The 12,485-nt window shown below is 40.5% G+C and overlaps 1 protein-coding gene, 1 long non-coding RNA gene and 5 other non-coding genes across 7 annotated transcripts; 1 reads left to right on the plus strand and 6 right to left on the minus strand.

Annotated features, from left to right (window-relative positions):
* Window positions 1-1,914: 1,914 nt before the first annotated feature.
* On the minus strand, window positions 1,915-7,549 carry LOC139375878 (uncharacterized). The gene is made up of 8 exons (XR_011627857.1): window positions 7,484-7,549; window positions 5,426-5,588; window positions 4,958-5,136; window positions 4,219-4,359; window positions 3,686-3,820; window positions 3,483-3,572; window positions 3,147-3,216; window positions 1,915-3,041 (listed from the first exon to the last, which is right to left on the minus strand). It is a non-coding gene; the product is annotated as an uncharacterized lncRNA (long non-coding RNA).
* Window positions 3,907-4,086, minus strand: LOC139377790 (small nucleolar RNA SNORA81). The gene has a single exon (XR_011628260.1). It is a non-coding gene; the product is annotated as a small nucleolar RNA SNORA81 (small nucleolar RNA).
* LOC139377789 (small nucleolar RNA SNORA81) lies at window positions 4,432-4,612 on the minus strand. Its single transcript, XR_011628259.1, has one exon. It is a non-coding gene; the product is annotated as a small nucleolar RNA SNORA81 (small nucleolar RNA).
* On the minus strand, window positions 5,208-5,278 carry LOC139377792 (small nucleolar RNA SNORD2). Its single transcript, XR_011628262.1, has one exon. It is a non-coding gene; the product is annotated as a small nucleolar RNA SNORD2 (small nucleolar RNA).
* LOC139377793 (small nucleolar RNA SNORD2) lies at window positions 5,660-5,734 on the minus strand. The gene has a single exon (XR_011628263.1). It is a non-coding gene; the product is annotated as a small nucleolar RNA SNORD2 (small nucleolar RNA).
* Window positions 6,660-6,730, minus strand: LOC139377791 (small nucleolar RNA SNORD2). The gene has a single exon (XR_011628261.1). It is a non-coding gene; the product is annotated as a small nucleolar RNA SNORD2 (small nucleolar RNA).
* Window positions 7,550-8,899: 1,350 nt separating the features above from the next.
* Window positions 8,900-12,355, plus strand: LOC139375880 (DCN1-like protein 1). Its single transcript, XM_071117827.1, has 7 exons — window positions 8,900-9,001; window positions 9,839-10,052; window positions 10,486-10,654; window positions 10,900-11,030; window positions 11,134-11,216; window positions 11,364-11,460; window positions 11,707-12,355. The coding sequence occupies exons 1-7, from the start codon at window positions 8,900-8,902 to the stop codon at window positions 11,781-11,783; spliced, it is 873 nt and encodes a 290-aa protein (XP_070973928.1). The 3' UTR covers window positions 11,784-12,355.
* Window positions 12,356-12,485: the final 130 nt, after the last annotated feature.

Below are 12,485 nucleotides of genomic sequence, written 5' to 3' on the forward strand. Positions count from 1 at the left end.
CCACATTTTAACATCACTCCAATCCTTCCTGTTCCCAAACTGAGCAATCGGGGGAGAAGGGCCTTGGTCCAGTTTGAACTCTTTGGCCTGAATGCCAAGCATCACATCTGGAAGACTCCAGGCACCATTCTTAAGGTGAAGCATGGTGGTGGCAGCATCATGCTGTGGAGATGTTTTTCAGCAGCAGGGACTGGAAGACTAGTCAGGATCAAGGGAGATGAATGGAGCAAAGTACAGAGAGATCCTTGATGAAAACCTTCTCCAGAGTGCTCATGACCTCAGACTGGGGCGAAGGTTCACCTTCTAACAGAACAACAACCCTAAACACACATCTAAGACAACGCAGGAGTGGCTTTGGGACAAGTCTCTAAATGTCCTTGAGTGGGCCAGCCAGAGCCCGGACTTGAACATCTCTGGAGAGACCTGAAAATAGCTGTGCAGCAACGCTCCCCATCCAACCTGACAGAGCTTGAGAGGGCTCTGTACCGGTACCCCCTGTATACAGCCCCGCTATTCTTATTTACTGCTGCTATTTATTTGTTTTTCTTTACTCATACTGTTTTTTAAATTGCATAATTGGTTAAGGGCTTTTAAACAAGCATTTCAAGGTCTGTTGTATTCGGCGCATGTGACAAATAACATTTTATTTGATCTGCATAGAAAAATGGCAGAAACTCCCCAAATACAGGTTCCAAGCCTGTAGCATCACACCCAAGCAGAAAGCCACATTCTCCAACTCTGACATAATTGACAAACAAAGCATGGGTTTGGTGAGACTGCCAGATCAGAGGCAGTAGGGATGACCATGGATGATCTCTTGATAAGTGTGTGAATTAAAAAAAATTGCCTGGCCTGCTAAGCATTCAAAATTAAACACACTGAGTGGCAGGGAAAATGTATGGAGTAAAAAAAAAAGGGAAGTAGGGAAGTAAAAGTTGGCAAAATCACAAAAAGTACAGATATCCTAAAAAAACTACTGTAGTACTTAAGTATTTAACTTAATTACTTTACACCACTAAGGGGGAAAAACAATCACAATAAGTAACATAAAATGTGGATCAAGTCAGCAGGTCTGAACACTTTGATGGCACTGTATATTGTAGCTGAGTGTACGTTGTGTAGTAAGCTGCTATCTTTGTGCACAGCCTATATGTGCACCAATATTGTAAGAGCTTTCGTTGTCTGCTTATATGCCCCCCTTACCCTACGGTTCTGACTTGGGGTACAGGTAGAAAACTGACGTTCTGAATTCCGGCACTGTACATTTCACAAGTGCTGCCAAATATAGTTGACCACATCCGGCCTAGCTCGCTCATGTCTTAATCAAAATGAACCGTTAAGTCTCTTTTCCACTCATCCCCTTATGCAATAGTATGAACATCAATTGTCAGTAGAAAACACATTTTCCATTAGAAGGTAGTATATGAGGCTGCTATAACTTGCCGTCAGACAAGGCTCCGCTGATAACCAGGTGTAGTAGTCGTAACGATTCACTCCATTTTGAAAAGCTCTGCAGTTTTGTCTTAACAGTTTGTCACCATAGCACAATGCATTGTTTGTGGCTTTGCTGGCACACATCTTTAAAAAAAAATAATAAGTACATGCTAACAGTCAGAAGCCACAATGTCAGCCTGCAACTCCACTAGTTATTTTAATCCGTTGTGTAGCCACAGTGACCCAGTATCCCTCTGTAGATGCCTTGTGTTTTAGACATTTTTCTTAACTGCATTGGTGGTTAAGGGCTTTTAAGTAAGCATTTCAGTTGTATTTGGCACATGTGACAAAAAATATTTTATCTGCAGAGAATGGAGAAACTCCCCCAAAAACAGGTGCTCAGCCTGTAGCGTCATACCCAAGATTCAATGCTGTAGTCGCTGCCAAAGGTGCTTCAAAGTACTGAGCAAAGGGTCAGAATACTTATGTAAATGTGATGTTTATTATAAATTAGCAGAAAAGGCAACCTATGTTTGCTTTGTCATTATGCTGTAGACTGAGGGGCAGTAGTGGGTAAGTACCCATTGTCACTAAATAATTTCCTTAAAACTGCATTGTTTGTTAAGGGCCTGCAAGTAAGCATTTCAGTTTGTGAAATTGTTGGAACCACTGGTCTAGAAGGCTCAAACAACATGCAAATTGTCATTGTAACAAGTAGGTTATTCAAATATTTAACACTACACGGTATCATACGTAGTACAGTGAGTTGGTTTTATTAAGGCTTTCAGTTTTAGGGATAATGGCTACACAAAACAAGTTGAGCAGGAAAAACATTACAAAATAGTCAAACTGAGGATTTGACAAAGCGTGATTGGTACACTCACAAGTCAAAATAAAAACATCCAGGTGAGCCAAATCAATAACACTGGAGCAGACTCATTACACCGCACATCAAATCAAATTTATTTGTCACATACACATGGTTAGCAGATGTTAATGCGAGTGTAGCGAAATGCTTGTGCTTCTAGTTCCGACAATGCAGTAATAACCAACGCGTAATCTAACCTAACAACTCCAAAACTACTGTCTTATACACAGTGTAAGGGGATAAAGAATATGTACATAAAGACATATGAATGAGTGATGGTACAGAATGGCATAGGCAAGATGCAGTATGTTACCATAAAATAATTGGCAGACATAATACCACTTATACCGGTTAGTCCACAAGTAAATACCTAAAACCACACACCTTAACTGTAAAATGAAATAAATTACTGGTAAGAACCATATTGTTTAGTCTTCATAGCTTGTGGTTTCAATCAGAAACTCAAGGTTAGAATCAACTGTCCATGAGACCACCATATCTTACAAAATCAGAAGTCTGATTCAAGATACGCAAATGTATCACACTCACACTCAGTGTTCATTTGAGCATTAAGACCTCTAGCAATGATTCAAAATCCTCAACACCCAGGTTCAAATCAGGTCAGCCACATTCAAAGGCATCTCATCCACTGTTGTATTGTGAAACGTCTTATATCCCGAAGAATACGCTTGTCCTCCTCGCTCAGTCTTTCCTGCCAAAACAGCCACATCGACCAATTCTAGAGAAATGGGGGAGGAACAATCCTTAGGTCCAGGTCTGCTTTCCAAATACAAGACAGTCTGAGCAGGTCTACCATTTATATTTATGCAGGGACTGTACATACCTGCGAATATTATTCTCCCTCTTTGTAGGAAGGTGACCAAGGAACCTGCTGCTGCACATCAATTCCAAGCCTGGATATCAAAGCAAAAAGATATTAAACTCAAGTATAAGTGTAATCAGATTTATAAAACATTTCTGTAAATGTAGTCTGACATTAAGTAACAGATTCCTACAGAGAGAGAAGCCCGTGGTGGAGAACAGACATTTCATCTCCCAAAAGGTGTTACTGCTAAGCCATGAAAGGGCAGTTGCAGAGGAAAACCCATTTGGGATAACAAATACATGTAGCCATGTGAAGTCACGCATGACAGTTAGATAAGAGTGAGATTCTACTCACCAATAAGTCCGTAGCGATGAGTACTCTGCTTGAGCCAGGCCTGAACTCCCTCATGACGACATCCCTCTCCTTCTGGTCCATGTCACCATGCTGGAAAACAAAGTGTTACTTCAACCTACATTTTAAATTACAACCCCATGCCAAACACAACAGTCGTTTTAAATGCATTATAATTCAGGGAGCAATGTGTCTGATGGTCTTACCAGAGCAGAGACCGTGAAGCCCCTTGAGTGCATCTTCTCAGTCAGCCAGCAGATCCTCCTGGTGTTGAGGAAGATGCCTGCCGGAGTAACTGTTGGCATCCCGTACAGGTCTCACAATGTGTCCAACTTCCACTCCTGGAATTAACGTGAGGGTAACAATTTATTTCAGCGACCAGACTCGCTTTACAACATACACAACTTCTAAATGGAAAATAACCAGAAATTGTAGCACAGAATATTGAGACAAAGGACACGGGACATTAAGAAAGAGGTCCACCCAAGCCTCATTTCAACCCTGGCTTTACTGTCCTTCCTTGGTGTACCCATGCTTACATGACCGCAAGAGCCAAGCCCACAGGCTTCGCCCCCACAATTTTAGCAGGGTGCTTTAAAAAGAAGGGAAACACTATACACAATGACTACAGACAATCAATATTTACAAATGGCAGCAGCTAGTCTTCCTGCGGTCCTGAAACATTAAGGCAGGTATATACACGCGCACAAGAGTCATGTATTTTCTGAACGCTACCCACCTCACTCTACATTGATGTAGAACTGCTTAATACTCTCTAGGGAAATTCCTTTTATTTCACCAGAATGCCAATGGGCTCTCGCATGAACTTCTTGGTCACCTCCAGCACATCAGTAGGCATGGTGGCTGACAGGAGGACCACCTGCGCAGCATTTAAAGAAACACCAGTAAAAATCACAACTGGAGGAAATGCACTAATCTGAAGTCACTGATTAATTGTTGCACTGGGCCTCGAGACATGAGGTCAACGAACATTAAGAAAGAGGTTCGACCACAACTCTTTTCCGGCACAGTGCAAAATGCTCTCCTTCCACACAATACTCTGCTAGCATTATTGCCTAAACCAAGGGTTACCTGGATTCTGCAATTTTAGCACAGTTCTTTTATATGGAAGTGGGGTGGCTGGGGCAGAGACAAGCCCATGTTGATTGCCTTGTGGCAACAAGGTTTACCTTCTATTTTCTACAGCAAGGCTCCAGAATTGAATCCAGAAATCAATATATATATTTACAAGTAAAATGGGCACAATTTAAAATCTGCACCGTGGTCAAGCCAAACTAAGACATGAAGCATATAAAATGGACAAGATACATATATTTTCTGAATTTAACTCTGCATTTTTGTTTAAAAGCTTATAATCAAGCATTTCACAGTAATGTTGATCTATACCGGTTGTATTTGGTGCATGTGACAAATACAATTTCATTTGAATACAAGCCAGTCAGATAGCAGATACTTACACTGATGAGTACTTACAGGCGTCACCTGTTAAGCATCAAACATCCAGCCTGGAGTTCCTACCACAATGTGGGGGGACTCAGTCTGCAGCTTCTGCATCTCTTTGCGGGCATTAGTGCCCAACTTAGGCATGGCAGGCCGCCCCCATGTAGTCCCCCAGAGCCAGAAGCCCCTTCTGGATCTAAGAAAACAACAAAAACGTCATGGCGATTTGCTCTTGGCGCCAATGTATTATACAGGACAAACAGTCTTGAGTGATCAGTATAACAGGTTGTCACCATTATCAGGTCTGTCCCGAAAGATGAAATGCCATCATTTCACTCACTTGTCACAGAACAGAAATCCCTTGCTAAGTAGTCAGGCCAACTTTCAGATTAATGCAGTCATTGACAACAATAATCCTAAAAGAGATCGTCACCTCCTTTAACCCAATTAGCTGATTTTGCAGGAAGAATTATGGAAAAATATACCTTTTCAGTTGTAGATTGTCCGAATATGCCGCCTCGGTCTGATAAACATGTACGTTTATCCAGACCTCAGGCACAGCATACCTGCTGAGCCAGGGTCCAATTCTGCAGGATAGAGACGGCAAACATGGCAGTCTTACCCGTGCTTGGGCGATGACGTTGCAGCCTGTGAAGGGAAAAAGTAAAAGGGATTCAGGATCAGCACTTAAATCCTGCGTTGCCCGGTGACAATTGACTTAATGATCAGTAATACGAAAAGTAGTTCTCCATTGCTGTGTCAGTCCCGAAAGATGGTATGGCATCTTGTCACTCAATAGATAAGAATTTAACTTGCAATTATACTAAACCAAAATAACACATGTTAAATGTTGGTCCCATGTTTCATGAGCTGAAATAAGACGCCAGAAAATGTCCATATGGACAACAAGCTGTACTCAAATTTTGGGCATACATTTTTTTTTATATCCTTGTTTGTGAGCATTTATACTTTCCCAAGATAAACCTGACAGGTGAGGCATATCAAGAAGCTACTTAAACAGCATGATAATTACACGTGCACCTTGTGCCAGGGACAATGAAAGGCCACAAATGTGCAGTTGTCATAATGGCAGACATGCACAATTGGCATGCTGACTGCAAGAATGTCAACCAGAGCTGTTGTAACGGATGTGAAACGGCTAGCTTAGTTAGCTGTGGTGCGCGCTAAATAGCGCTTTAATCGGTGACGTCACTTGCTCTGAGACTTTGAAGTAGTGGTTCCCCTTACTCTGCAAGGGTCGCGGATTTTGTGGAGCAATGGGTACTGTTGTTGATGTGTGCAGAGGGTCCCTGGTTCGCGCCCGGGTAGAGGGTAGTTCACCCATGGCTGCACCCCTGCCCAGTCATGTGAGAACCATAGATTAGGGCCTAATGAATTTTCAATTAAATGTACTATAAACTGTAACCGAGTAAAATATTTGAAATTGTGACATATATATTTATGTTCAGTGTATTTTTTTTGCTATCAACAAGCCATTGACTTGCATACCTTCGATACAAGGAACGATTGCCCGCTTGAATGGCTGATGGCTTCTGAAAACCACACTCATACCCTAAGGAGTGTCTCCTTCAGGGGCCATGTCTTCAAAGTTAAGATTAATCTCGTTCCAGATGCTCTGCACAAGAGTATTCTGTTCACACATTTCGATGAGAAGTGTGAGATGACATGGAGTTAACTGCAGGCTTACGCTTGAGGTTTGAGTGATCAGTATTAAAAGTTGTCACCATTATCAGGTCTGTCCCGAAAGATGAAATGCCATCATTTCACTCAACACTCCCCACAGAACTGAAATCCACTATAACAAGTGGTACGCCAAAAGAGTTGCGTCAGATGGAAAAACTGAGAAATCAAAAACACTTGATTAACTTAGTTATTTGGCGAGGGTTGAATCAATTACAGACAAACCCAAGTCGCCACGTGGGAAGTTGGAAAATGTGAGTAAAAATACAAAAAGTTCTCTACATAAGTTTCCGAAAGATGGGATAGCAATATTTAACACATCGTCCAAAAATTCTAAATGACTTGTTGCTTATCGAGTTAGGCCTGTGTTGTCCAATTTCACCAACCTTGGTTGGGCACGTGTCTCGTACGGTAATCTCAGGTGAGGCTGACTGACATACCCCCGAAATTCGACAAGATTAATTTACATTCGCTAATATTTTACTTCCTTCTAAATGTGTATTTTAATCCTGCGGCCAGCCAACTCAGTGCGTCGCAAGTTAAGGTTAGTTTAGCCGAGCAAGCTGGAACTAGGCCAAGGATGACACATTAACTTAGTAGTCATAGGTCTGATTCCATCAGTTAAATGTACAAATTATGTCTTGGTAACTGCTGTAGTTGACTGCATATTCTTTGCATACTAACGTTACACGCAACTACACGAGTCTCACACAATGCGTCCGGCGTAACCCACCTAGTTCCCTCTGAATATCTGCAAGATGCATGGAAAACGAATATCTATAAATACATGTCATTTTAATTTGTTACAATAATTGTAAATTAAACAAGTTTCTTTGTTTTACCTGTTGTAATCAGGAGAGTTGCTAGACATGATCCTTCTCCAACTTCAACATGCGACTGGAAAGACCTACGTGGAGGAGGACAAGCGCTTTTATATAGCCGGACTATTTTCACTGAAATGTAAAAATTCAATTTATTCGACAAGACTTTCTCAACACAACAATACAATATTTTTTAATATACAAATACTTGTGTTTTATGTGTTAATACTGTGAAGTTTCATTCTATAAAGATTTTTATTTTAAAAATTGAGACTATATTTTAGAACGGAATGATATTACAGCACAAATTGCATGTGCTTCGGTTGCTACGGCGTCCTCATCATGTCAAAATTCTGTGAATGGAAAATGTAATGGTAGGTGCTATCTGTATTCCTAGGGACGTCCATACCATAAATCCTAACCCTAATCCTAACCTTAACTCCTACCCTAACCTTAACCCTTACCTAACCCTAACCTTAACCATTTTAAATGTCACCTTCAATGGGGTAGGGACGTCCCAAGGGGCTGGGATAGCAAGGATGCAGGAGTACCTTTGCCAAGACAACATACTGTATCAGTTTTATGAAATAATTTCTAACCTCAATCAGACTCCTATTTTTCTCATGTCAAAATGTCCTGTTTTACCACTCATACATTTGGAATGTTTTGGATTATTATCAAATTAGTTATAGCTGTCCCGGCCCTAGCCCCATGTCAAAAATACAAAACTGAGGCTTAAATGCAAAATAGAGATGTTTATTAAAACATCATTAGTGGCCAAAAAAATCAAATGCATAAATAAAAAACCTACAGCAAACTCAGCAAACTCTGTTTGCGGTTCATTGTGATCATTACTGCATCTTTTAATGAGACTCAATGGAGAACATGGAGTACATTACAAAACATATGTAATTGGTTGGCATTGATTCCAGTGTTTGTGTAATGAGTGGTATAGATAGATCATTATTATACAATATATATTTTGGTGATTGCACACTGCAATATCATGGGAACAGAATACTAATTACAATAGTAGCTGTATTAATAATACCTTTGAGAGATTTTGTAATATATGCAATTTACATATTCTGTATTTTATTCTTATGGTTGGGGCTGGTAAAGTGGTATTGTGTGTCTGTCTATCTGTTCAGGTTGAAATATAAGAATCTGGTATCCGGGCAGGATTAATGTTTTGGGTGGTATCTGATCTAGTAAATTATATATCTGGTATACTAGCATAGCATTTCTGCCCCACCCACAAATAGTGTCCACCACCAACCAACCATTATGTCAATGGTTAAGATACACTAACCAACCATTATGTCAAATAAGATACACTATGCTACAGTCTGTCAACCGTAGTCCGTAGACATGCATACGGACCATGTCTGACTATACATATGGCGACCTGGAAAAGTGATATGTAGCTACACCAACATGACAGGCATCTGTTGTGTCCAAACTGCGCATGAGCGGAAAAAGGTGGAAGAGAGCGAGGCAGCTGGATGGGAAAAAGGGAGTCGGGCAATTACAAACATGGTGAAGAATACGTTTATTTATCTATTTTTTTAATGTTTATTTTTAGTTATGCCATACACCATTGATCAAATGAACACCCTAAACACTGAATTTAAACATACTTGTTTAAAAGGTTATCTGTTAGCGTTGCAAAGGTAACGCTAGCTAGTTATTAGCTATTTAGCTTTTCAGCAACTCGACTGTATTTCGTTTCATTGTCATTGAACAACCTAGGTGGCTTGTCAATACTGCAGCATAGGTAGGTTGTCAGATAGTTCTAGTCAACAACAGATACTAGACAGTCAGTTTAGCGATCTAAAGATTAAAACGTTGCTAAAGAAGCCGGCCAATCTCGGCTAGCTGGTCGTTCAAATGAACATTATGCGCCGTCGCGGATCATAGCTTTGACTAGGCCTGTTTGTTTTGCCTATGAACGCTGTGGATATTGGATAGAATGTGTGAATGTCACAATAACTTAATTGTTGTGCTCAGCCCCCGTATGTCATGCTAATACTTTTCTGCATCCAAACCGTTCATGTATAGTCGATTAAGCAGTTTTGCGTTGTTGTCTTGATACCTAGAGGAAAATCATTAGGCTAAGTAGCTTCCCAAAACGACCTCCGTGGCTACAAGCCAGCTATTATAACATGCATCCAAGATTATGCTTATTGCTTGGCAAGATGACACCAGAAGAAGTGTGCAATGCATGTATTGTCAGGTTTGCAGACTCAAGAGTGTTGCCAGGGATGGAATTTCTACCCAAGGCTATACCGTTTTGAAAGCTCACAATTCTGAGCATGAGGAGAGCTACATTTCTGTCATTGTGTTTGTTCTGTAAACGTCTGTGTTTTTCCCCAGAACAAGCTGAAGTCCTCACAGAAGGATAAAGTTAGACAGTTCATGATCTTCACACAATCAAATGAGAAGACGGCATTGACCTGTCTGTCACAGAATGACTGGAAACTAGATGTCTCCACAGACAACTTTTTCCAAAATCCAGACCTCTACCATCCAAATCTAAAGGGAGTGTTGGACAAGAAAAGGTTAGAACAACTCTACAACAGATACAGAGGTAAATGTCATCTTCTTTTCACATCTCTGTCTATGCAGGATGTACTATAATAATACATGCCATTTAGCAGACCCTTTAATCCATCGTGACTTGGTCATGCGTGCATACATTTTTAAGTATGGGTGGTCCCATCGAACCCACTATCCTGGCATTGCAAGCACCAGGCTCTACCAACTGAGCTACAGAGGGCTTGTCACAAGGGCACAAGATAGTACTATGGTACTGTAAGTAAAAACAATAGCAGTATAACTGACTGTAAAAATAAAAACTGCCATAGGCCATGCATAATGTCGAAACACATAACTTACCTTTGACCACCAAAATCAAATAAAAATGGATATCATCAAATAAATTCATATATTTGTCAGTCAAGTTGCTCAAAAGTGGCAAAGTATCAATTATACACCTTATTTTTGCCTTATCCTTCACTCAGACCCACAAGATGACAACAAGATTGGAATAGATGGCATCCAGCAGTTCTGTGACGACCTGGGCTTGGATCCGGCCAGTATTAGTGTGCTCTTCATCGCCTGGAAGTTCCGGGCTGCAACACAGTGCGAGTTCTCCAGACAGGAGTTCATGGATGGGATGGCAGAACAAGGGTGAGGATGGCCTTTTAAGAGAGAGAGGTTTCACTTCATTTCTGGGGCCAATTTAATTGACAACAAGTGTGTGTGTGTGTTGTGTTAATTCATTTCATCATGTAATTATAGAGGAAATTGTTTGTTGTCGTCCATCAGCCACTGAGTTGTGTAACAGAATGTAGGCTAAGCTCTTCTTTCTCCACATCAGATAGGCTAACCCTTAAACTTGTACTTGGTGCTAAAGCTTATTTTGTTCTCCTCAGGTGTGACAGTATAGAGAAACTAAAAGCCCAACTACCAAAAATGGAGCAAGAGTTAAAAGACCATGGGAAATTTAAGGACTTTTACCAGTTCACATTTAACTTTGCAAAGAATCCTGGCCAGAAAGGTTTGGGTAAGCAATACATTTTGACATTCCTGATCTATTTTCATAGTCTACTCTGCTCATTGGACTTGGATTTCTCTCAGACATATCCTCATTGTTGTGCATTTTCTAGACTTAGAAATGGCAATTGCGTATTGGAATTTAGTACTGGCTGGAAGATTCAAATTCCTGGACCTGTGGAACAAATTTTTAGTGGTAAGTTATTTTCTCTTAATTGAATTGAGTATACTTTATTGATCCACACAGAGGGGAAATTGGATGAGTTTGCTTCAGTTGAATGCTTCAACAAACAGGCTAGTTGTTTCTTTTAATGCACATTTTTTTCTTCTTCTTTTCCCGCAGGAACACCATAAACGATCAATCCCTAAGGACACCTGGAACCTCTTGTTAGACTTCAGCACAATGATAACTGATGACATGTCCAATTACGACGAGGAAGGTTTGTGTTTTTGTGTACTAAGGCTGAAATATAGCAACCCATTGCCTCAGGTCAGGTGCATGACAATGTAATCAGTTGTGAATGGAATATTATGGAGCCAGCCCACTTGTTGCCTCTCCCAACAACCACCAGAGTTGAAAAGTATTTTTTTCTTGCTTAACCCTGTATCTGTTGTGCTTCCTTTTAGAGAAAGCAAGTTGAATTTTATGCATGAAACATCTGTCATTTTTGTCTCCTTCCTCCAAGGAGCATGGCCAGTCCTCATTGACGATTTTGTGGAGTTTGCACGACTGCACATTGGGACCAAAAGCACCGCTGTCTAGGGACCGCCCAAACTCGGAGGAACGTCCATACGTTTGTTTATACAAAAAACACACAACCGAGGCGGAGAAACGGAGCACAGGGGACTGCACTGAGCTGAGATCTATGTTGCCTTTTCCAACCCTCAGGACTGAGATGTTTTACACAACAGACAATATAAAAGGCATATCTCTTCGTCGGTCGTCTTGTGGTGGTTTGGGATTTTATCTTTAGTATGGGGCTTTTTTCGTGTCAACTCTAGCCAACTGGAGAGGAGTCGCCATCCTGGACCTTACAGTTCCTGTCCCAGTGTTTAGTTGACACAGTCGAGGTTCACGTGAAGCAAACCGACACCCCGAAAAGACAAATACAATTGTATCGTATTCTAAACACGATGGTCCGTGAGGGAATGTCATTCTTTAAATATTAAATTAAATTTTAATACTTTGTGTGCATTCCTGCTATGAATATGAATTTTGTTTTATGAGACTTGTGTGACAGAACAGTACAAAAACATTTGATTGTAATTTTTGTTAGTTTTAATCATAATGCTATTCCAGTACAAATGTGTAAGGTAATAAATGTTTCAATTTTATATTTCTTTGATGTGTGCTGATAATGGTGATGCACTCTTGTCTGTCATATTTCTCTCTGCCAAAGCTGATACCTGAAACCTGCATATGAACTTGTATGTCTTATGTTAAAAGGATGTACTATTCTTCCAA

Source organism: Oncorhynchus clarkii, chromosome 20, assembly GCF_045791955.1.
Source record: "Oncorhynchus clarkii lewisi isolate Uvic-CL-2024 chromosome 20, UVic_Ocla_1.0, whole genome shotgun sequence".
Taxonomy (NCBI): Eukaryota; Metazoa; Chordata; class Actinopteri; order Salmoniformes; family Salmonidae; genus Oncorhynchus; species Oncorhynchus clarkii.